Source organism: Haliotis asinina, chromosome 9, assembly GCF_037392515.1.
Source record: "Haliotis asinina isolate JCU_RB_2024 chromosome 9, JCU_Hal_asi_v2, whole genome shotgun sequence".
NCBI classification, from domain to species: domain Eukaryota; kingdom Metazoa; phylum Mollusca; class Gastropoda; order Lepetellida; family Haliotidae; genus Haliotis; species Haliotis asinina.
The window spans coordinates 43112021-43138894 of NC_090288.1; the positions used below are offsets into that span (position 1 = coordinate 43112021).

The window sequence follows — 26874 nt, forward strand, 5'->3', positions numbered from 1 at the left end:
TGTTTGATGGGCATTTTAGAAGTATGGCGAGTCACAAGAAAGTAAGATTCTTTATGGATAACAACTTCTTTTTGTGTACTTGATGCGTCGTTTCAGTGTGGATTCACATACTGTTATCAAACAAAATCACATACACTAAAAGAAGTCGTATCCATGAAGAATGTATTTTGAGATGTTGGGTTTGGAAAATATATGTTCTCTGAATTTGCGCTCGATCCAATAAAAAATCATGTCAGTAAAGATGGTAAACTACTGCGAGACTGGAATCTGTCATTCGTCCAAGTACAAAGCAGGACTTGAAACGGACAAGAGCTTGCACCAGTTTCCGTCAGATCCAGTCATCCGAAAAAAATGAATGTAGTTTGTTTGCAACCCACAGACATAAAAACATGTCATGTGTACCACACGTGCCTAGTTACATAATGTGGCAGAGACGGGACTCGGGTGCACGAGTCATAACTCAACTTATTTCTTTATGTCGTATAGTCTGCAGCTGATAGGTGTTAAGTTCAAATTGCACGTGGTCAATGATTGAAGTTGTGTACTGCATGTTGTCTTTAGCAGACAGGCATATAGGTGTGAATAAACACTGAACTTTCTCTGTGACAGAGACTACTTACCACAATCAACAAGTTTTTTACGTAACAAGTAGATTGTTTACTTAGATTCGTTATGGACGCAGCGCAGCACAGCTGTTGAAACCAGTTTTTTTCCCCAGCGTTGGGGGGAATTTAGTGAATCGTTCAAACTCCGATTTTGCGGGCTTTTTTTCATCGCGTTTTTTACAACTTTGTAGGTTGAATTGGCATTTTTTATGATTTGTTTCGGTAAGTGCATACCGAAAGGTACCAGAATCTGCAAAGTTGTGTTTTACGTTGCATGTGACCTTTAAAATATATCAACGTAATTAAAGCGGCACTGATGCGGAGCAATTTCCGTGGACTGGTTTAAACCTTTGTTACTGTTTTTCTCCCGTGAGTACCCGGATGATATCCCAGAATTCGTGACTGGTTCGTGACCTCTGCTGCGCAGTCCGTATGCGCAATTGAGAGTTTAATTATAGACAGATCAACTAAGGTGAAGTCATTTTTACTTCATTACAAATGTATTGTGAAAACAAATGAAACACTTTGAAGGATCTGCCAATGGTAGAAATGGTAAAAAAAACTATTAGGACGGAAAAATATCGAAGCCATTGTACGTCTCCATATTTTCTCTCATAACCCTAATAATTTTATTGTCATATTTGTATGATTTTGAAAATTAATAAAAGAACACACGGTCTGCATAAGCTTATAGTAAATTTCTAACATGACTGTAACATTTAAACATTGTATAGATTGCCAATGTGGATCCTATTTCACACACATACGCGATCTAGTGTCTGTTTTCTGTCATATAGATTCTGCTGAATGCTACAACAAATAAATTAAAACAAAATGCAAATAATGAATGCAAAACAGACTAATTTTATAGCAACAATGTCAGGCTACTACCTTGTTCAGGAATGTATCCATTAATATCCACGTAAAAGAAATCGTATTCCATTCATCTGCAGCTGGTAAATAATCTTGCTCTGTGTCGTGTTTCTTACAACATTTTGCGAAAAATTATGTTGTGTTGTAACACATCGTTTCACCTCTTTTAAATTGGTGAAAACCTGATAAACCGCCCATTGGTCACCCAAGATAGCACACCTGGCAACTAATTGCATGACGTCCGCCATTCTAAGTCATTTAGTTAACCGATAATGAGCCATCAATCAATCAACGTAATGGTGGTTTATTCTTTGAAGGGAGTATGTTGTTTTTACACTCCCACTTTACGATAGAGTGTAGTCAGTATAGATTAGTACATCTACACACACTGCATTTTGACAAATCCGCTGTAGAAGGTAAACGTAATTAATCAATCAGTGTGTTATCGGTTAATCCGTTGATAGATGTTTGTTTTGTAACTCAGCTGATAAACCCTCTTGCATCACTTACATGCACATATTACATAACATACAATACATTTGCCACTACAGACCTTAATTCATAATGTTGAGTACTTACTCCAGACAGGAGAAATGCCAAATGGGAACCTTTGTTGAGTAACCTAGTGGTGTTACCACTAATTATAGCTGTTATAAATTCATTAACATATTTACCATCGAAGCTTTTATTGCCAGAAGAAATAATAATGTTGGAAGATATTTAGCCAAATGGTTTCCTCTCGTCCATGAATTCAAACACTAATGACCACAAATACATACCACTGATATTGATATTGATATGTGATGTACACTTAATCAGCTGTACGCATTTTTATATCTATGTACCCACTACACTGGGATATGTGATGTACTCAATTTATTATATTCACGTCACTTGTTGTATGTACACTTATTGCACTACATGATTCTTCATATCTTTGTACTCACTATAATGGGGAACAATAAAAAAGAAGAAAAAAACCAAAAAACCAAAAACAAAACTGACCACCAACAGAATGATGACAAATAACACGTGTATGTTTACACCATCAAATGCGAGTTACAGCAAGGAAGATGTAATCTTTGTGTCGCATGCAGCCGAAAACACTTATGGGTCGAAACTGTTTTGAGGATACCAACGGAACTTCGTTACATAAGAAATACATACAGGCATTTGATGTGTACTTGGGTAAATAGGTGTAATCAGGGTATTTTTGTACGTACCAATGGCAAAGTCATTGTTTTTAGGTTAAGAATTCGATAAATCAACTGTGTGTTTTTATTATCATAGACAATAAACCAGGGTAGCTACCATAGCTACCAAAATTTACGTATGATATTTACTATCACAGCTAGGCCAACACTCAAATCACTCAAAGTCTGTCTGTCTGTCTGTCTGACCGAAACAAATGGATTGCTACATGTCTGTAGAGATAATATTTTCACGTAACATGATTAAATATCGAGGCAAAAAACACAGAAACAGGATCAAATTGGATCAGCCACTATACCATCCAAGCATCCGAAAAAAACTACACTGCTGGGATATTTTGTTACGATCGGACAAGGAATACCATGGATATTTTAAAATAATGTCATATGATGGGCATCCGGTCTCCTGACTGTTTAGGTGAAGAAAATCTGCTAATCTGGACCGGAGCCCAGTCCCTTTGTCCGTCACGGTCGAGAGAGCGGGCGCTGACCAATTTGCAGATAGGTTTCGTAATTAAATCGTTGGCGAGAAACATTATTCGCTCCGCATCAGTGCCCCTTTAAGAGTATCAATCCAAGAATTTGTTCAAAAGTTTAACTTTTATATCTTTCTTCGTTGCTAAAGGTCACATGCAACGTAAAGCACGACTTTGCAAATTCTGATACCTTTCGGTATGCACTTACCAAAACAAATCATAAAAAATGCCAATTCAGCCTATTAATTTGAAAAAATGCGATGAAAAAAAGCACGTGAAATCGGAGTTCAAACGATTCATTAAATTTCCCCCACAGATGGGGGGAAAGGTGGTTTCAACAGCTATGCTGCGATGCGCCTATAACGCATGCGCAGTGAATAGGTTATCGGAGCTTGAAACAGTATGACATGACTCCTGCCCGGAGTATGAGGTCTAGAGCAGTGGTCTAATCTTGGTTGTTTACACAATCAAGTAAATAATCTACTCGTTACATAAAAGGACTTGTTGATTGTGGTAAGCAGCCTCTGTCACAGAGAAAGCCCAATGTCTGGTTTATTCACACCTACATGCCTGCCTGTCTGCTAAAGACAATAGGTAATATACAGCTTCAATCATTGGCCACATATCAGGCTATACGCCATAAACAAAATAAATTGATTTATGACTCGTGCACCCGAGTCCTGCCTCTGCTACATTATGTAATTAGGCAGGTATGCTAATTGTGCACATGACATGTTTTTATGTCTGTTGGTTGCAGACAAACTACATCCATTTTTCTCGGATGACTGGATCTGACGGAAACTGGTGCAAACTCTTGTCAGTTTCAAGTCCTGCTTTGTACATGGACGAATGACAGATTCCAGCCACGCAGTAGTTTACCATCTCTACTCACATGATTTTCTATTGGATCGAAGAAGTTGTTATCCATAAAGAATCTTACTTTCTTGTGACTCCCCATACTTCTAAAATGCCCATCCAACAGATCATATTTCTGTACACACAATGAGCTCTCAGTGTATCAGCAAATGAACCAGCCAATCGGAAGCCGTCGTTACACTTGACTGCACATCCACCCGCAATGACTGGGTTCGGTCTCTCGAGGGCTTCGATTCGAGGGAAGCCCAAGTACAAAATATTGCACATTTGAATCGCTATTGTGCGCTTATGATTGTGTTTATTTGGGGTTTTTTTACCAGCAGCAATGTATATTATATGTCATGAATAAGTGATAATTGTGTTTTAATTATGTTTGACTCTTTGGTTGTATGTGACCTTTAAAGCCGCACTCAGCAATATACCAGCTATATGGCCGCGGTACATAAATAATCGGGTCTGGACTTGATAATATAGTGATCAAAATCATAAACATCGGTCTAGTCAATTGGGATACGATTGCATGCGGGTCAAGTTAATCTTGTTACCCACTGTGCTTATTTTCCGAGATACAACTTATTTTCATAGACGATTCTGTCAAAATGGCTTGTTGTCATAATGGTTATAAATCGTTCTTGTAGTTCTATTACAAGCAGTGTCTTGCAAAGTCTTTTTGGTCGTGCGTGATTCAAAAACAAATATAACTACGAGTAGGAAGCAGTTTTGATCTTTTATTTACATGATGAAAAAAACCATGATCTAATTGATTCTCAAACTGACTTTAGACAGTAACTCCACGATTTTCATAGATGGTTGCGCCCTGTCGGAAGCGTTCGCCAGTCTGAGACTAAATAGAGATGATGATGCTGCTGCTGCTGCTGATGATGATGATGGTGGTGGTGGTTTGAAGGGGAGACATTAATTTTATGTAAATGAACGGGGAATTGTCAGCGATTAGGTACATCGCAGGGGGTGTCACTTAAAAAAGATTTGAAACATCAATATCTCCGTTAACTCCAACATAGAACCATCCTCTCTAGCATTTTATGTCTGTTACACTGGTTGCCAAGCAGGTATTTGTGCTTGCATGTGCAGTTGCCTGGACCTGACGATCATGGCTTCGACTGAGGGTTTCAACCCATGACCTTGTTAGCACCACACCAATGCTCTTGGATTTCACTGAAATTGTTGGGGTCTTCGGGTTGCAGCGGTTTGGACTGCAAAGGGCTGACTTATGGTGGCCCCTACACTGGAATGTTACATTTCTGTACAATATTGATCAAATACAATTTATCCGTGCCAGGACGTGACAAATGGGTTGGGTCATACATGAAACTGATGCAAGTTAGTTGAGTTAGCAGGCTCTGCATGGACTGCAAGCACAAACTGATCATAGGTTAGGTGAGTTAGCAGGCTCTGCTTGGACTGCAAGCACAAACTGATCATAGGTTAGGTGAGTTAGCAGGCTCTGCATGGACTGCAAGCACAAACTGATCATAGGTTAGGGGAGTTAGCAGGCTCTGCATGGACTGCAAGCACAAACTGATCATAGGTTAGGGGAGTTAGCAGGCTCTGCATGGACTGCAAGCACAAACTGATCATAGGTTAGGTGAATTAGCAGGCTCTGCTTGGACTGCAAGCACAAACTGATCATAGGTTAGGGGAGTTAGCAGGCTCTGCATGGACTGCAAGCACAAACTTATCATAGCTCTACTGATAGAAGATATCTAGGCGTAGATGAATCTTGTTCCCTCCATCACATCCGTTGAGATATGCAATGAAATGTGTAAGATTCACAAAAGGATGCTCTTGTTGAGACCTATATATGATGTTTAGGATTGTAAGTATAAGACAGCAGTATCACACCTTTAGCAACTCATGTAAGTGTTTTCTGACGAGCTGAGTCATTTGAAGACATGTTATCAAAAAGGTGTTGGTTGCCTTGGTATAAGTTCCAGCATATGCACACAAGGCAGTGCTAGAACATTACTTATTTTTACATTCAACAAATCAGTTTTCATATATAGACAAGCCAAGGAATTTCCATGTACGCTAGCCTAATGAGCTTGGGCACTCAACCAAACCAATGTGGTCCTTTCCCAATGATATACGAAACAGGCCATGGAGACCAAAGAAAGTTGATGAAGTATTCTACACCTGATCACTTTTGGGGGCTAATGCTCAGACAGATGATTTCCTTTTCTTGTGGTGAGTACAAGTATACTGATTTTGTCCACTCCCAGAATATTTGGTGACTTCAGTTGTTATGTAGTTATGTAATCTAGATATTCTTTTCTGTGTCATTTTCATAAATTTATCGGCAACTCACACAACATGGAAGCACTCATAAAAGCATCACGCGTTAAGCGTGACAACGTCCATAACATTTGTGGCGGAAATGTCCAGTTACAAACTCAGTATGAGAATCACATGTATATAATGGTATTATACTACTCCTAATATTTAAAGGTCACATGTAACCAAAAAATCAAACATAATTAAAGCACATTTATCACTTATTCATGACATATAATATACATTGCTGCTTTTAGAAAAACAAATAAACAAAATTATAAGCACACAGTAGCGGTTCAAAAGTGCAATATTTTGTACTTGGGCTTACTTCCCCCAAAACGAAGCCCTCGGGAAACCGAACCCAGTCATAGCGGGTGGCTATGCATTCAAGTGTAACGACGGCTTCCGATTGGCTGTTTCATTTGCTGATATGCTGAGGGTTCATTGTGTGTACAGAAAGATGATCTGTTTGATGGGCATTTTAGAAGTATAGCCAGTCACAAGAAAGTAAGATTCTTTATGGATAACAACTTCTTTTTGTGTACTTGATGCGTCGTTTCAGTATGGATTCATATACTGCTGTCAAACAAAATCATATACACGAAAAGAAGTCGTTATCCACGAAGAATGTATATAGAGATGTTGGGTTTGGAAAATACTTGTTCTCTGAATTTGCGCTCGATCCAATAAAAAACCATGTCAGTAGAGATGGTAAACTACTGCGTGCCTGGAATCTGTCATTCGTCCAAGTACAAAGCAGGACTTGAAACTGACAAGAGTTTGCACCAGTTTCCGTCAGATCCAGTCATCCGAAAAAAATGAATGTAGTTTGTTTGCAACCCACAGACATAAAAACATGTCATGTGTATCACACGTGCCTAATTACATAATATGGCAGACACGGGACACGGGTGCACGAGTCATGAATCAACTTATTTTCTTTATGTCGTATAGTTTGATAGGTGCTAAGTTTAAATTGCACGTGGTCAATGATTGAAGCTGTGTATTGCATGTTGTCTTTAGCAGACAGGCAGACAGACATACAGGTGTGAATAAATCAGGCATTGAGCTTTCTCTGTGACAGAGACTGCTTACCACAATCAACAAGTTTTTTTACGTAACGAGTACATTATTTACTTGTTTGTGTACACAACCAAGATTAGACTACTGCTCACGACCTCAGACGCTGAGCATGCATACTGTTTCATGCTCCGCGAACCTATTCACTGCGCATGCGTTATGGACGCAGCGCAGCACAGCAGTTGAAACCAGTTTTCCCCCCAGCGCTGGGGGGAATTTAGTGAAACGTTTGAACTCCGATTTCGCGGGCTTATTTTTCATTGCGTTTTTTTCAACTTTATAGTTTGAATTGGCATTTTTTATGATTTGTTTCTGTAAGTGCATACCGAAAGGTACCAGAATCTGCAAAGTTGTGTTTTACGTTGCATGTGACCTTTAATATACTAAAAAGTTAGTGGAAGTTAACATTGAAATGAAAGTCAAAGTGGGATAATGTTAAATAATCAACAAGTACGGGTATAAAATGTGTTTCCATTACATCAGTATGAAACACAGACGGTATAGGAGTGGGTTAGGAAGTTGTAGCTTAATAGCATGGAATCTCATTTATTAAGGTAAAATATCACAGCGCAAGGTCCAAATTCCCATTATGTAAGACAAAAAGCAGCAGACATGCAGCAAGAAAACAGGTTTGCGACAGCGGTGTCACTGGTTTGCCCAGCGGATAAGAGCTGTTTTTCCACTATGACGTCACTGCGACGTCATAAATCTCGTGAGACTCTCACAGTATCACGTGACGGATGATCGTGTCTTCTCTTCGTTTTCCTACTACATCAAGTCAATATGCTATTGTATTTGTTAGTCATATTTTAAAATTTTATTATTTATGTTTACTGAAGTTCCTTCAAATGTGGTCATGAACTCGTTACCAAAAAATAGCTGATAAAATGATTCAGAAACTTTTTTACATTATACCTACTCAATATTACTGCAATGCAGGGACCCTTTGTCTTACACAACACTAAACAATCTGGATGAAAATATGCCAGTCTTTCATTGCATGAAATCGTCGGGTGCCCTTTCCAAACAGATGTGTGAAGCCATTTCTGGTGTCTCCCGCCGTGGTATTGCTGGAATAGCTCTAACAGCGACGCAAAAGCATACTCTCGTTCACTTAATGATGACACCGAGCATAATGCTTCATTTTTCTGAACAGCCGCCGACCGATGTCGATTAAAAAAAATAATGTCGCATGTTAGCGTTCTACGCAGCTATTGCTATGAGTCCATGGTAAACATAAAAAGAGGAAATCAAAAATAAGATGAACGTGTTCTCTATTTTATATTTAATATTGTTCAGAAGACAACTATATTTAGGACGTTTAGGACGTTTACCAGTTCACGTTTTGAAGAGGCGTAAAATGTCAGAGTTATGTCCCCTTTACCTAAAGGTATCCGTGATGCTGGAATTGAGCGTTCAGGAACACGCATACCCCCAACCCATGAAGGTCCCGGGGTAGAACAGGCCTTCAGCAACCCATGCTTGCCATAAAAGCCGACTATGCCTGTCGTAAGAGGCGACTAACGCGATCGGGTGGTCAGGCTCGCTGACTTGGTTGACACATGTCATCGGTTCCCAATTGCGCAGATCGATGCTCATGTTGTTGATCACTGGATTGTCTGGTCCAGACCCGATTAATTACACACCGCCGCCACATAGCTGGAATATTGCTGAGTGCAACTCACTCACTCACGCAAACCCCCGTTAATTCCTTGATGTGTCGTGAAATAGTACATGTACTTAGTTTTTTTTCATCACTGTTAGGGGGCGGTGGGGTAGCCTAGTGGTTAAAGCGTTCGCTCGTCACGCCGAAGACCCGGGTTCGATTCCCCACATGGGTACAATGAGTGAAACCCATTTTCTGCTGTCCCCTGCCGTGATATTGCTGGAATATTGCTAAAAGCGGCGTAAAACTCACTCACTCACAATAAAAAATGCGTACATACTGATCTGCTTTGTAAAAGTTATCGAAGTCTGTATACAAAGGATGCCGTGGCGTTCTGAATAAAACGTAATGTAACATTCAGTTGAGAAAATATCCCATTCTATCCAGCAGTGCACGAGATGTCATGTACATGGACTTCACAGACTGTACAAATGGGGAATTATGATTTTATGACGCTTTTAGCAGTTCAGGTTGGGAAGCGCCTTACAATTATAGAGAGTTGCATCCCTTCAACCCCAATCGCGTTCAATGTTCGGTGGTGAATCTAACCGATTTGACGGTGGAGGACAGCATTTAATTAGGAGTAAGCATCCCCATGAATTGGCGCAATTGGGAACCGATGACACGTGTTATAGGTAAGTCCGATAGCCTGATACAACACAACATGGCGGTTATGTCGTAGTTTGATACTACTGTGACTATGTCGTACGTCTGATAGTAATCCTCCGACCTGTCGTAGTCTGACAGTAATCCTCCGACCTGTCATAGTTTGATAATATGACCACGACTATGTCGTATACGCTGTATATGATGCTGCACCCGTGACCATGCCGTACGTTTGATACTACTACAGATATACCGTACGTCCGATACTACAGCTATATCGTACGTCTGATACTACTACAGCTATGTCGTACGTCCGATACTAATCCTTTCACCATGTCGTAGTCTGAGAATATCACCATGTCGTAGTCTGAGAATATACATACGACTATGCCGTACTTATGATACTCCACCTGCGATTCTACCGTCCGTTTTATACTGCGCCTGCAACTATGCCGTACGTATGATACTCCACCTGCGATTCTACCCTACGTCTTATACAGTACCTGCAAATATGCCGTACGTATGATACTACACCTGCGATTCTACCCTACGTCTTATACAGTACCTGCAAATATGCCGTACGTATGATACTACACCTACGATTCTACCCTACGTCTTATACAGTACCTGCAAATATGCCGTACGTATGATACTACACCTACGATTCTACCCTACGTCTTATACAGTACCTGCAAATATGCCGTACGTTTGATACTACACCTGCGATTCTACCCTACGTCTTATACAGTACCTGCAAATATGCCGTACGTATGATACTACACCTACGATTCTACCCTACGTCTTATACTGCGCCTGCACCTAGGCCGTACGTATGATACTACACCTACGATTCTACCCTACGTCTTATACAGTACCTGCAAATATGCCGTACGTATGATACTACACCTACGATTCTACCCTACGTCTTATACAGTACCTGCAAATAGGCCGTACGTATGATACTACACCTGCGATTCTACCCTACGTCTTATACAGTACCTGCAAATATGCCGTACGTATGATACTACACCTACGATTCTACCCTACGTCTTATACTGCGCCTGCACCTAGGCCGTACGTATGATACTACACCTACGATTCTACCCTACGTCTTATATTGCGCCTGCAACTAGGCCGTACGTATGATACTCCACCTACGATTCTACCCTACGTCTTATACTGCGCCTGCACCTATGCCGTACGTATGATACTACACCCACGATTCTACCCTACGTCTTATACTGCGCCTGCAACTATGCCGTACGTATGATACTACACCCACGATTCTACCCTACGTCTTATACTGCGTCTGCAACTAGGCCGTACGTATGATACTACACCTACGATTCTACCCTACGTCTTATACTGCGCCTACAACTTGGCTGTGCGCATGATACTATACTTCACGGAGTCTGTAAAGTGAAAGTTTCAACAATTACACGCTCCGTTCCCTCTCCATAGTCTCTGTTTACCTATAAACGTGGGAATAAAAACAAAAACGACGGAGGGTGGCACTGACTGGTACAGGTAAGTGGGAGTGCCATCGAGGCCGGAAGACTCGCTGTTTGTTAACCTAAGTCAGATCTGAAGTGGATTAACAAGCCTACATAAAAACAATCACCCATTGACTTTATTGTATCAATCAACAAAACGTCATTCTCCACCTGTGTGGCAAATCCGCTTCACGGGACACGTTTGCTGACATACCACCAATCTGTGCACCACCAACCGATACTCTGGCTCATAAACCCACATAATAAAAATATAAGCAAACCCACACGTACTGCACGTTCAAAACATGCACACTCCTCTCCCGTTGGTATTCATGCGCTAAACAGCTGTGTTGATTTTTGCACTGCTGTCATGTGACGTGTAAATATCTATATCCGGTGACGTAACGGACACCGCGCCATCTGTGGTACGGGTGCTGTAGTTGAGGCTTATCCACATGGAACTGAACAGTGCATGGCATGAATAAATACTAGTTTACTTACTTTATACATCTTGGATGAAACATTCAGTGAACACACTCTCCAGGACTTGGCACCGTCTGTTGTTTTTGTTCGTAATACGTCTCACTGGCTTCCCGGTGTACATGGCCTGTATTAACCGATCAAAGTTTACAAACGCGCATTTTACTTGGCCTCCCCAGAATACTAATTTCTGCCAATGTTAGCAAGAAGAATCCGATTGCTTGTTGCAGGTGCCCTATGTCGAGTTCCGAGTAAACATATCTTGTGGAATATGGTCGGCAACAGTAGTCAGTATTATAAGCCGTGTTGAAATCTGTAGATATCTGAAAAGAGATATTACAAGATAATTAGATATACATGTTATAACACAGAGATGTATATTAGGAGAAGTTACATGGACATATTACATATACAATATTATTAGATATTTATTCATTGTAAATAGTTGAACAAGAAGGAAATATCACAGCAAATTATATAAACTGGGAACAATATCGCATAAATTGCTTTTTTCGGCACAAATGAACCAAAATTCAAACATGATAAGGATCATGCAGTTTTGAAATAATTCTCACAGGTTTTTCCCTCCCGAGTTAATGTTTACATTTACACAGAATTACAAAGGAACATTTTCTTTTTACAAAAGTGTTATTGGTGCTTTAATAGGCGTAGTACATTTTAGCAAAATTTCTTTCTCTTTTCAGTTAAATGAAAAACAGCTCGGTATATGTTTTTTTCTCTTCAGTATATAGAGTGGTGTTGTAGTGAATTGGATGTGTTTGGATCAGCAAATTGAAAGTGTTTATGTTTCATAGATTCCAGTATATATCTGCTACAATACATTAGATATACACTAAACGGCAAAGGAAACGTGAACCTCCTACCTTTGTGAATCAACTATATGAACAAGAAGCAATTGTTGTGTAAAATTGTAGGCTGCATGGGTAGGGATGGTAAGGCGATTAGGGGGAGTTTAGTGAATTTAGCGTCTATAGTGAATCATAGAAAGTCACAGTAAATGACATACACGTATAGAGGTGCCAGCTAATTGGGCATAAAAACATTTCAAGCACACGTACGTGTGTGTGTGTGTGTGTGTGTGTGTGCGTGCGCGCGTGTCTGCGTGTGTGTGTGTACATTAAATTAAATATAAATGCCACAGTGCATTGAATATAGACATCACCGTGGTTTTTCTCAGATGGTACAATGTTACAATAAAATAGAGGTGCATGTCGCAATAAAACAATTAAATATCATGCTACAGCGTATACACGTGCATACACGCGTATAGAATTAATCGTGTACATGAGCTTACAGATATAATAACACGTGTGTGAAGCCCTTTTCTGCTGTGGAGAGAATAGTAATATCCATAGGCCGTTTTCAGAATGAAACGCCGACGCATATCCTCATAATAAAAATATGAATTTTATCCTGAATACTTTTTTCAGTGTTTACATCACACAATATCATCATTACAAGAGGCAATACCTCGATTAAGATATAAATGTCACAGCTAATTACACAGAAAGGTAATCGTAAATTAGATAGATGACTCTTTAAAGGATATGACATGATATGATGAAAATTGCAGAGAGCAAACTACATCTTCAACGATCACGCTTTATACCGAAATGATCGATTTAACAAACTGTGACATCTTACTGGCCTTTGCTGTATATGAGTCGAAGTGCATTTAACGATTATTAGTTCCAAGTATTAGAACCAGTATAATTATATTAATGGCATCACAATTTCTAAAATATTTGTCACTTAATTGATTATATGTCATGCAATATTGGTAGTTCAAGAAAATGGAATTAATGTACATAACCGTTATTGTACGTTTGTTGCAAAACAAAAAACAATGAGGCGATAAATTCATGGAAAATGTCTATTGAGTGAACTGTTTCTAAAGAGTTTTCTTGTCATCGGCTAACATATAATCTTTATCAGTTTGTTTATTTCCACATCACACAAATATTATAGTGATATCATTACGGTTTGTTATTAAACTAGTGGTTGCCCACATGATCAAGATGCGCCCAAAGCCTGCGGAAGCCTAGAAGAGAAACAGCACGTGTCTTTTGAATGAGTGAGTATGGTTTTACGCCACTTCAAGCAGCATTCCTGGGGATATCGTAAATAGGCTTCACAGATTCGACCAGCGAAATTTCAATCATGGGGCTACCCTACCACCCCGTGGGGAGTAGGGGAATGCAGATAAACCCCGAAACATTTGGCGCCTATAGAAATCGTGTTATGTTTGTTACAAATACACCAAAACGTCTGACATATATTCAGACCATCCAATCAAATGAGGCTCTGTGGTTATGATATGACTCCCTATCAGAAACACACGCAGTGAGTTAGTTGAGTGAAGTCTTCTGTTCTTTTCAAACTTTAGCGTTCTACCCGTGAAGAAGCCTGTAAGAACTGGTCTTCAGTAACCCATTCTTGTCATAAGAGGCGACTAACGGGATCGGGTGGTTAGGCTCACCGACTCGTTTACGTAGATCGATGGTCATAATATTGATCACTGGATTGTCTGGTCCAGACTCAAATATTTACAGACCGCCGACATTGACGATAGTGGCTTAAACCAACCAACCGACTCATGCCTCCTGCTTAAGCCAGCTCCGTGGGAATGCACAGATTAAACATTGTCCCCGCCAACCTGTGTTTCTGGTCAAATCAAATCGGCGTACACCTAATAGATTTAGGGAAAACACATTACATGGCAAAAACATTACTATTTATTATTTTTCTCTTTACTCTGCACTGATTGCCTGCGTGTTTATTGGTGTTTGCGGTGTTCCCAAGTGAAAGCAGTTCTCGGAAACGCAACCTGTGCATGCAGTACGTGAAACACGTGCACACAGGTGCAAGAAGGCGTTGTTGTGTAGGTAGCTGTGCTTGTGTGGAATATGGCAAGTAAACATGGGTCTTGATAAACGTGAGTAAAAATTCAGTTGTATGTAGATCGTTATACATTTTTATTGGCCGCGATGCATGATGTGATTTTACTTATTAAATAATCGTTTTGATGACACGAGGCAGACCGTTGACCCAGAGTCACGTAACTATGCAGAGTTCCGTCTCTTTCTAGATGTAAGGATATCGCAGACTGGATTATAAAATCTAGGATTCGACCAGATTGTAGAGATTTAGGCTGTCGGGACTACCAAGGAGGTCAGGACCATGACACAGGGTTTTTTTGTTGTTGTTGTTTTTTAGTGTGTGTGTGTGTGCGTGCGTGCTTGTGTGCGTATCCTCGGTGTCTAGAACTCAGACAAAAAAAACATTGTATACGGGTGTTCTGTTTGTACTTGATGGTTGTACAGATGACTGTGGTGTATACGGGTTTTCTGTTTGTACTTGATGATTGTACAGATGACTGCTGTGTATACGGGTGTTCGGTTTGTACTTGGTTGTACAGATGACTGTGGTGTATACGTGTGTTCTGTTTGTACTTGATGATTGTACAGATGACTGTGGCGTATAAGGGTGTTCTGTTTATACTGGTGGTTGCACAGATCATTGTGGTGTATACTGATGTACTTCATTGTTGTACAGGGGCGGTGGAGTAGCCCAGTGTTAAAGCACGCTGATAATCTGGGTTATATTGTACATTGTGTGAATCCCAAATTCTTGAGCTCCTTGCTGCAATATTGCTGGAATATTGTTTACAAGAGGTGTAAAACTTAACTCACTCACTCACTCACTCATATGGTTGGGCACTTGCGTGTTCTGTTTGCAATGAACCTAAATAGACAGCTCTTGACCAACACTGAAGAAGGGTTGGTGATGACAGGCTCTTGGGCAAAGTAGAGGGTATTTCTGAGGGGATATTTGGAAGAAATCTAACTTTTAACCTGGCATTTTTAACAGTAAGGCCAGACCAAGTTTATTTCTTGTGTTATGGCTTTTGGGAGGTAGCCTAGAGGTAAAGGTTTTGTAAAAGATTCAATTCCCAACGTGTGTCCAACGTGTAAAGCTCGGATATTACTGAAAAGGAATCCCTTGCTCCCTCACTGTATTCACCGTATGGTCTTTAGGGGTGAAACTGTATACCAAGGTATTAATAGTGCCGTAGTATTTGGCCTTCAATTCAGGATACCATGATAGAATCCAAACATTCAGTATTTTTGGTTTTCGTAACATAAAAACTTTCTACACATGGTAAAAAATGTCAAGAAATCGAATCATGTTGTCCAACTATATGCATTCCCAGTTGACCGTCATTTTCCCCGAAAGTTCAAAAATGCCTTGAATGTTGTCTACTTAGATCAATACAGTATGAGTCATTGAAGTACCATTTATGATGGAAGTTGTTTATTTTATTGTTTTTCGTTGATAAATATATTTCCACAAAGAATATTTCTTTTAGGGTTTTTATGCATAAAGTTAAATTTTGGAAGCATATTTTTAATTGGCATATGTGAATATGTCTCTTTGCAGCACTGATGATGTGTTTTAGAAGTCTATTTTCATCTTGAGTACCAAACCAAATCATGTTTTTTGATAATTCCAATGGATGTGGATAAAAAGTAAGCCAGACTTTAAAATTTATCCAAAAGGTTTGAGTCAACTGACATTCCCTGTAAACATGACACTAACTCACATCTTTGCTAAAACAACAAAGACCATTGTCAACTTTTTTCATGACCAATTCCCTTTTTATGTAGATAATCCCTTGTCGAACCTATACTGAAAGTCTAAAAGCTTTGTGTCTTGCAGTCCCTTTCTATATACTGTAAATATAATTTGCCAGCCAAAGTCAGTTTTGGGAAATAAAAGTTTCCATTATTGCTAGGGTTTTTATGACTGTTATTTTACCAATAAGTGTTAATGTCTTTTTCTCCAAGAAGCTAAGAGTCTATTAATTTCTTCCACTCTTTCTGATGTTGATTACCCATAGGTCCTCAAGATCATCAATTTAATACCTAGTACATCAAATTCACTAGTTACCCATTCAATGTTCAGGCCATTACATATTTTATCAGTAGATTTAGCCTTTGATCCAATCCAGATTGCTTTTGATTTATCCACATTTATTTTCAAACCAGATATTTTATTTAATGCATTATGTCAGTAGCAAGATGTTAGACTCTCCATTTCAAGGTTGTCTTCACAGACTGATCTGAACATTTCATATGTAATAGGAGCATACATGTGGCGTTTTACAAGTGGTATTGTCATTGTAAGTAGTATTAAAAGTAGTTGTCATAGTAGCAGTGTTTTGAAAACCGTTTTACCGAGGTTACGCTCAGACTGGTGCATCCACTAATTACCATTTCATGTCAGTGGTAGAGAACTAGTTGTTCAGATAAGCAGTGCAATGTCATGACACCCCTCAAACGTTTTTGTACAAAGTGACCCGTGAAGGTCCCTGGTAGGATAGGCCTACAGCAACCCATGCTTGCCATAAAAGGCGATTATGCTTGTCGTAGGAGGTGACAAATGGGATCGGGTGGTCAGGCTCGCTGACTTGGTTGACACATGTCATCAGTTCCCAATTGCGCAGAACGATGCTCATGTTGTTGATCACTGGATTGTCTGGCCCAGACTCGATTATTTACAGACTGCCGCAGCTGGAATATTGCTGAGTGAGGCGTAAAGCTAAAGTCACTCACTCACTTTTGTACAAAGTATGAAGTAATGTGTTAGCCAAGTCAGCCAGCCTAACTGCCCAATCCCGTTCATTGCCTTATGACACGCATGGATTACTGAAGACGAATCTAGCCCGAATCTTCATAGGTCAGTTATTGACGTACTGAACTGTCAAAACAATATATGGAACTGCATTTTGAAATTTGTATTTTCGTGTCAGGTCCTTGTTTCAAAAGTTAGTGAATGCCATACAATAACTGAAAATTATATAAAAAATAGAAGTTGACAATTTGGTCATGGTATGTGAGTGAGTTTAGTTTCACACTGCACTCGGCAGTATTCCAGCTATATGGCATCGGCCTGTAAATAATCAAGTCTGGACCAGACAATCCAGTGATCAACGGCATGAGCATCGATCTGCGATTGATAACCGATTTGTCAACCAAGTCAGTGAGCCTGACCACGCAGTCCCGTTAATCGCTTCTTACGACAAGCACAGTTGCCTTTTATGGCAAGCCTGGGTTGCTGAAGATCTATTCTACCCAGGGACCTTTATGGGTCTCATGGTATGTCATACTGAAAAAAAGTGGTGGTTCTGGATCTTAGCTCTGAAAAAGCACATCTTTTTCAACAAAGTAATACTTACTCAAAAAATACCAATTCTGTATATCCTTCGCAGCAAAAGGCACTAGCTCGGTGTGCGTGCGTGCGTGCGTGCGTGCGTGCGTGCGTGCGTGCGTGCGTGCGTGCGTGCGTGCGTGCGTTTGTTCGTGTTCTCTCCTGAATTGTTTCCATTAAATTTATCATCCACTTAAACATGAATATAACCAGAGTGAAGCTTATTGTGGAAATAGACAAAAGACATTTTTTTATAAAATTGAGATAAGAGTGAAAATTGATAATCTGGTATTTCTACATGCAAAATTTCCTAAAAGAATAAGTGTAGATGGATAAGCACACAGTATCGTGGCTTGCTGGACAGATAAGCAGACAGACTCATTACAAACAATACTTGACCAGTAGTGTTCATTTCAGTAAACTAGTTGATCAGCAGTTCTTAGTGGGTAGCCCAGTGGTTAAAGCTTCAGCTCACTGCACTGAAGATCTGGGTTTGATTCCCATGTGAGTACAATGTGTGAAGCCCATTTCTGGTGTCTCCTGCAGTGATATTTCTGGAATATTGCTAAAAGTGGCATAAAACAAAATTCACTCACTCACACTTAGAGGTTGACAGATGAAAGAATTATCAGATAACAACATATACCAAAGTAGAGAAGTTTTAGTGTGTACCATTGACAATCAAGACAACAGACTAGTCAGCCAGTGATGTTCTGTTTTTGACCTTTTATTTAAGAACTGGGTCAGGTGAAACAAATTTGATGAGGAAGTGTCAATGTTTACATCAGGTACATCGCTGACCAAGTTACCTATGGTATTTGTTCCAAAAACTACAATGGCATGAATGAAAACAAGTGGCGCAAATTCACTGTAGCACACTGTTGATGCTGGATATGATAAATCATGGTTAGATTTACGTTTAAATGACGGGCTGCATTTTGAACAGACGCACCAGCTTCAAAATGCCCAATTGTCAGGTTTCTTTCAAATTGACATGGCATGGCTGAACAAGGAGTGATAGACACAACGTTTGTACAGTCTTATACCCTCGAATGACGGGACAATTTCACTAGAAAGTGTGTGAGTGTGTGTATGACACTCAAATGTTCATTAGTATATGTGTTTTGGTGATTTCTCCTACTGATGTGTTTTCACTTGGGCCTTCCAAAAGGCAACTGAAGTCATTGGTAAGACCATCAGGCTTCACCATATGCCAAAAACTCATATCGGTTTTGTTTCCTGTTCGGATGAAAAAACTTGCGTTTCTTATGCGTGTGAGTATATAGAAGACTTGATTCTCACGTACCTAGTTATCAAGTAATACAGTCCGGCAAACAATGGACTAGTCAGGTTTGGCTACAGCTTTTTGAGAAAAGGAACGTGCACAGTTCAGAAGTGTGTGTGTGCACTCGCTGTTCGTTTTCTGAATACTTTCAAAGGTCATTTCGTAAACATTCAGATCGAAAGTGAAGGTGTGCACACACCTGAACCTGCCTGTGCCAGTGCTTCATAGGCATCCAATACTATGTTGGTATACATCTGTACGATTGCTCTTGCAGTCTTCTGGTGTTCCCTGCCATGACATTGTGGCGTAAAAAAATCTCACTCACTTCCCCCCCCCCTCCCACTGTGAACCATTGACTTGTCTGGAGTTGCCGAGAGAATGAATAAATGAATCAGTAAGGGTTGATGCTTTCAACATTACTATAGTATAATTTATGTCAAACTTATCAACATACTAGTATTTGCTCAGATGCGTGGGTTTTCAATTCCTGAGCAGTGGATCCGTCTGCTTTCCAATCATCATTTTCGAAATTCCAATTTAAGGGTATGACCCAAGCTGCCTTAGGATGACAAATGCTGGTGTAATGGTTGGTGGAGTGGGCTTGTGGTTACAGTGTTCGCTCATCACGCAGCAGTCCAAGGTTCAATTCCTTACATGGGTATCATGTGTGGAGCCCATTTCCTCATGTTGTTATTGCTGGAACATTGCTAAAACTCATGCTAAGAATGAAAACAAAGGAAGTTATTTATTTTGTTTTTTTTATTTGTTCTTTTTATTTTTTGTCAAATATACTGTACAAATAACAGTACTGATTGCTTAAGGTCTCGCTCAAACTTGTAGTAGTTTGTACAATAAATTAGTTCTACATTCTTGAGTCGATGTTGTACAAAGATGTGTAGTCAACAAAATATATACAAACATGTGCCCTTGTGCCAAGACCCTCCATGAACAATGCATACACACACACACAACCACACATCTGACTCAGTCACATCATGCATTGCCCACTCATGAAAAAATGCTTTAAGATTGAAATGTGTTAATATTTTTTGAAGAAAATATCAAATTGGCAAGTCATAGGAACTTGTTTCAAACAAGAAAAGTTACTAAAATATCATTCATAAAATTTTCATAGTTTTAAAACAAATGTACCAGTGATATTCATGACAAGGTGCAAGTATGTCATGTAAAATTCAAGTCACTTAACAGGTAGCCAATCAGCATCACAATCCTTGTCCATCACAGGAGGGCCTCGCATGGGCAATAACAAGCATATCATATGGGCCCCGAACCAGTATCAGATCTTCCTGATACAGTGGTCTTCACAACTCTATTACCAGAATTATTACATCTTGTCCAGAAAAAACATGGAAATTGCTCCATTCCTGGAGCTTAAGTACAAGCAAAACATTAAGTAGATAATTTGACAATGGACACTTTTTCTCCACAAGAAATGCAATAATCCTGGGTTTATTTTGCCATTCAGTCTGAGGTATAAACCATGTTGAATATATATCAATCAAAACTGCCCACAAAGCCATTGCACACACTGGAAGAGAGGATTTCATGAAGGGGTTACCAAAGGGTGGATTTCGCGGATCAGTAATTATGCATTGAACAGTAATAATTAAAATAATGTTTACCCCTTTTGTACAGTTAATTATTCTAAGCAATAATGAAACTCAAGCTTCCTTTTGTTAATGCTAAAACAAATTGAAGTATCATGAAAAAATAACCCTGAGACCATCAATCCTGATAAGGATTTATGCCATTTTAAAACAAGTTTGGCCTCAGACTTTTTCATTAGACTCCACTCAGCACTTGTATGCAGTCAACAAACATATACAATTGGCATCTAAAAATATCAGAAATGACATGTTTCCATGAAACCATGTCAAAATCCTGCCACTGAACTCTTGTCTATTACATAAATGATATAATGTCTGAACAATTTACACCCTTGACCCAGATAATTAAAACATTACTTTTCTGTATGTAAAATGTCTTGTCTCAAAAATATTGTGACCATAGGCTAACAGACACTGACATTGTTGTAATACTGAACCTTTTGAATTGAGCCAAGAATTTAAACCCATTGTTATAATCAGACAGTTCTCAGTGGAGAACCTCACTGACCCTTTCAAGGACTGTTCACCACTCAGGTACACTGAGCAGAGAATGGTCAGTGAAAGGGTACAGGACATGGTGTCACCATGTGCGGCACACAGTATTATGCGTCTAGCCTATAGGAGCATTTAGCGGCAGTAGATAGAGGACACACCAGATTCTGGAGGTAGAAATGAGCTAATAAGCTCTAGGGTTAATGCTGTAGCCAATTTGGGCCAACCTGAGGCGATGTGGCTACATATTACTAAAACAGCTTCATTTAAGGTCTAAAACACAAATTACATTTGAATAAAAACAAAGAAATATTGCTGGAAAATTTAAGAACATATCTAAATTTTTTTCATTTCCTTGTACCTGAAGCCAATGAGCAGTTTTAGCCACATCTCCCTCTTGCATTGCTCTTCTCACTCACACTCCACATACGTCTGTGTCACATGTATGTACAAGTTCGTCTCATGCTCTCACTCTATTGCGTCTGTACATAGCTAATACTTCGTATGATTCCCAGAAACCTCTGCCTCCCCAAGGCGGTCGTAGCCAGTAGAATTGAGGTATATGGGGTCACATAGTAGAGGTTTCTTGTTCGATTGCTAATGTCTCCCTCCTTAAGTACACACAAACTGCTCGCTTTTGAGCCTCTTTCTGACACACAAAAAAAATACCCGTCTTCACAGTTGCATTGTGGCGACACAGTCACCATTCGTCCACAACTTGACCGTTGAACTTCCGCGACGTTGTCGCTTAACGTCCAGTATCCTCATTAAATAGCACTGAAGTTTTGAGGACACATTGCGCCATGGTGGAGCATTTCTGCTTCACAGGATTTGAGCCAATCACAGTTGCTGTATTATGTTGCTCCACAACCCGTTGTGCTATACGTCAACCTGGGAGTTTTGTCTCGTTCGATTCACAGAGTTTGTATGCAAATGAGGCCCTGGAATGACAGAGTGTGGGCTGTCGTAACAGTCACGTGTTTTGGCTGGCACATGATTGGCTGACGGGTGACAGACTTGAGTATTTACAGTTGCATGCTGGGACTTTGCTGATACGCGTGGGCATGCTCCGTTCGGCACCTTGTGTGATTTCTCACGTGTAGAGTCTGAAAACAACATTCAAAATGTTAATTTGTTGTCATGAATTTATTTTCTATACAAGAGAAAATCTGGTATCTAGGACATGATGCTGATATACCACACAGGCAGGGCTGGGGTATGCTCTGCCCCTGTACTTCAGCCTTTCACTAAAAACTCACGACTTATTTGCATTACAATAATTTCATATTTTTCAGTGAATAAGTCTTTGATTTAAATATTTTGGTGAAAATAACAGCAGACTTTCAAGACACCAGTATGATGAGGTAAAGAGTTAAAAACTTAGTAGACTTAACAATGTCATATTATTGTGAAGGCAATTTTCACCAACTCGTTTCCAAGAAAGCTATGTGTATACTCACCTATAGAGGTTGGTAACCTGTCCAGTGGGTTACACGTAATGTGAACTGGTTGTGGAGAGGTCGGTCCTCGGCCTGCTACTCCTCCACTGGCACACTCACACACACCTGAGTCTGAAAGAACAAAGGAGCATTAAACATAAACATTTCATGCTTGTTACCCAAATTTTTCATAATTTGTAATAAGGCTGAAATTGCAATGTCACTACATGCATACTATCTGAATGTATGAAAATATTTATGACTGTCGCATTATTCAAATACATGTGTTCTAAAATATATTTTGTTTATTTTCAGGTGCAAATGATTGAGTCAACAGGACAATCCAATGATCAATAGCTTTAGCTAAAATCTTTCATAGTCACCCAGCCTAACTCCCAATTCTAGCGTCATGACAAGCACTGGTTGTTGAAAACCAATTCTAAACCTATGTTCACAGGTCAAGACCAGATTGAGAGTTTTCTAAACTCCATAAAATTAGTTCTCACCTGTGTGGTTTGCCAAAGGAGTTCCTACAGAAGAGCACTTTGAGTGAGCAACATGTGACGACACCACACCATCAGGTCGACCTACACTTCCTGACGACCTTGAACTTGGTATTGAGGAAATACTGTGAGATTTGTGCATGGATATTACATGTGAATGCACCCCCACAGTCCGAGAGTTCTCACAACATTCACAACTTTCACAATTGTCACAATTCCCAAGATGTTGACACCGATCGTGATTGGTCAACCGAGGGTGAAATGTTCGTAATGTGTGATGCCCACTTGTATGGGTACTGCTGGTGCTGTGTGAGCTAGCGATAGTGTCCGTTTCACTGTGCGGGTAGTGCAAGCTGGATATACTGTTTCCTGAAAATGACACAACAATCCTAAGTATTGGCAGTCACAATATGCTGAGGGAAAACAACAGGTTTCTTTACAAGCTTTATATTTTATGAATTGTGCAAAAAAAAAACAAAAAAAAAAACAAACTTAAAACCCCCCCCTCCATTTTCCACCCAACAGTATATGTCTATTTCTCTAAAATAATCTTCATGTCTAAATTATTCTAAGATGTGGTCATCTGTTTGGTTTTAAGCACTATTCAAGGCACCTTTTGTGCTTCACTTCTTATTCATCTCGCACACCTTCAAAATGTCACCTAAAATTAACTTAGTCTGTTTCTGTCAGTTTTGGCACCATAATCTGCTCTTCTGATCACACATCATCCTCAAGGAAGAGGATTCCTTTTGGAACTCTTAAGAATATTATTCAGTGATGGAAGCCCAAAAATTAGTGAGCTGGAGCACTAATGGATCAGAAGTGGGATACTTGCTGGATTTATACTCTTTTGATAATACTTAATTTCTGAACCAAATAGAGTCTCACCTCCTGAATGTCTTCCTTGTTGCTGGTCAGCAAGGCTGTACTGGATAGATTGTGGCTGGTCATCCTCATCCACATCGCTGGGGAAGATGGCGGCAGGACGGGTCCAACCATTTGGACGAAATCTCCCCGAGGAGGACTCATAACCTGACTCTTTCATTTGGTAGTCTGGGTACTGGTAGTTAAGAACTGTTATAGGCGGCTGGCTGAAACTGCCCTCTTTGTCTGAAGAGGTGTAACCGGAACTTGGGACTTCACAGGGCAGAGTTGTCTCATCTTGAATACAAAGATGCCCTATATAAATTATTGTGGTTGAAAAGTAAGTGCAGAAAAAGTGTAAACATATTTAGAGAAAAACGTTGCTCACTCTAAATCATTAAATTTCACTGATATTACTTATAGATGTTTATTATTCCAACTATCAATATTTGAAGCTGTAATCATTAATTGTGCTTTTCCTACGTTCATTATTTCAAGATTCTACTCAAGGACATTTACAGATAACATTAGCAATGTGCAGTTTCCTTCAAGATGTAAGTTCTGTCCTACCTGTTGGAGTGGAGCTGTAGAGCTCGTGTCTCTTGCGTGTCTGGTAGATGATGATGACCCAAACAAGGGATGTCCCCACGACGCAGCACACCACAGCGATGATGATGATGCCCGTTGTTGTTGATTCATCATCCAAACCAAACCCAGCTGCAGCAGGGTTCCCAAAACTCCCATCGCTAGCCCGTAGTTTCAGCAACGTCTTGCCCTTCTGCTCTCCGAGGGTGTTGGACATCTTGCAGGTGTAGGTTCCCTTGTCTGAGGGCTTGGTGTCCACAATGATCAGCAACTGGTCGTCTGCGGTGGTGAAATGACGATCGGTGAACACAAGTTCTTTGTCGTCCTTCAGCCATTTTAGCTTGGGTTTAGGCTTGCCAGAAGCGCGACACTCTAGAACTACTGTGTCCCTTACTTGAAATTCCTTCTCCTCATCCATTGGCTGACTGAAGGAAGGTGTTTCTGAAATGCAAAAGAAAAAAAATAAGTCAGCTACTGTGCCCTTTGATCTCATTCTTGTTAATTCATCAAACTGTGGTTTTAGCTACCTCTTCATGATTCTCTTTCATAAAACAATTTATTTCGTAATTTTCAAAAGAATTCTTGTCCTCTATAACCTGAAATCTAATAAGAATATGATCCTGAGCTAGCATTAAAACCAATAACATAACTCGGGCAACAAAAACAGTTGTTGCAGTTAAACCAGGCCTTACCAAGCACAGTCAATGTTGCATTGATAATGATGGTTCCGGCAGCATTAGTGGCAGTACAACTGTAGATGCCCTCATCCTCTGTCCGTGTGTTGGTGATGAAGAACGTGTCATCGGATGGCATGACATGCATGCGTCGGTCACGAGCTGCCGGGAAGTTGATTCCACCATCCTTCTGCCAGGCGATGATGGGCTGAGGCTGCCCTGTGGCGGAACACTCAAGCTTGGCCGTGGTCCCCACCTTCACAGTGACGTCAACGGGGATCTTTGTGAACACGGGGAACACTGCAACACACAGGTGGTATTATGATGTAGAGGAACAACATATAAGGCTATTGCTTCATCGCTATACCTTCCAAGGCGCTGTTGTACAAAGCTAATTTACCATCAAGAACACCATAACTCAACATATGCGAGTTTCAGTCGCTGTTGTCGTAAGATTACTTTGCGGATTGGCACGTGATGAAGAGGTTATTATAAACATTTTTTTATACCTCCTTGGTGGAATCATTCTTAAAGGAAGTTTTCTAACCAAAAAGGGATTTTCTAAATATTTCCTAACTATTTTAGCAACTAGCAGCTGCTCTACTGGAAACAAGTTTATATCTGAGCTTGGCGAGACACCCTATTCCAGGGGAGCTAACTCTTACCATGCACACTGATTTCAGCCTTCTTTGAGTAAGATGACCCAAAGTTGTTCGTGATGACACATTGGTAGAGGCCATTCATGTCATCCTGCACATTACGCATGTGTAGGCGAGATGTGTAGCTCATTGCATCTCCGTCATGGACAGCTTCAGTCACTACATCTGCGCTGGTCAGCAGCTGAAACACATGATCATCGACTGTAACATCGAACTTCCATAATGTATTCCCATTCACAGAGAATATTTAAAATATTACACCTTATTAAATTATTGGAAAGTCTGGCTAAAGGTCTGCCAGCAACAGCAAAATCATACTGCTTCATGGCGTACAGCTTCATAAGAGACCTGTGAAGATCCAGGTTACAAAAGGTCAACAGCAACCCATGCTTGCCACAAAAGGTGACTATTAGGATGGGGTGGTCAGGCCCACTGATTCGGTTGACACACATTATCAGTTCCAAATGGAGCAGATCGATGCTCATGCTGCTGATCACTGGATTGTTTGGTCCAGAGTCAATTATTTACGGACTGCCGCCATATAGCTGGAATACTGCTGAGTGTGGTATAAAACTCACTCGCTGTATAAAAAGATTTGTGTGCGAGTACATACGATGTTATCCTTCTTCCACTGAAACTTTGGCGTGCCTTCTCCTGGCACCTTCACAATGCAGCCAAGGGTCACATTGTCTCCCTTCAGTGCTATCTGAGACTTCGGATCTTCCAGAATCAATGGTTTGGACAGATTGACTGAAAAACAACAAGAAATGCTTATGTAAGGTTCTGAATCAACCATTTCCATCAAAAGATCACAAAAACATCCCCAAATTATTATTATAGGTTTGGGTAAAACTTA

The 26874-nt window shown here is 40.0% G+C and overlaps 1 protein-coding gene and 1 long non-coding RNA gene across 4 annotated transcripts in view; one reads left to right on the forward strand and one right to left on the reverse strand.

Annotated features, from left to right (window-relative positions):
* The first annotated feature begins 14512 nt into the window (after positions 1-14512).
* LOC137295760 (uncharacterized) lies at positions 14513-25261 on the forward strand. The gene is made up of 2 exons (XR_010957602.1): positions 14513-14614; positions 23049-25261. It is a non-coding gene; the product is annotated as an uncharacterized lncRNA (long non-coding RNA).
* The window catches only part of LOC137295759 (leucine-rich repeats and immunoglobulin-like domains protein 2), a 45806-nt gene continuing 38851 nt past the window's right edge, over positions 19920-26874 (reverse strand). Inside the window, exons 13-20 of one of the 3 annotated variants that reach the window (XM_067827296.1) lie at positions 26632-26768; positions 26025-26199; positions 25378-25659; positions 24671-25126; positions 24125-24397; positions 23240-23605; positions 22755-22865; positions 19920-22400 (exon numbers count right to left, since the gene is read on the reverse strand). In XM_067827296.1, the coding sequence (XP_067683397.1) occupies positions 22174-22400; positions 22755-22865; positions 23240-23605; positions 24125-24397; positions 24671-25126; positions 25378-25659; positions 26025-26199; positions 26632-26768 (2027 nt within the window). In that variant the 3' untranslated portion in view covers positions 19920-22173. Of the gene's footprint in view, positions 22401-22754; positions 22866-23239; positions 23606-24124; positions 24416-24670; positions 25127-25377; positions 25660-26024; positions 26200-26631; positions 26769-26874 lie in introns of all 3 variants that reach the window. The other 2 variants (XM_067827295.1, XM_067827294.1) reach the window with 2 other exon arrangements.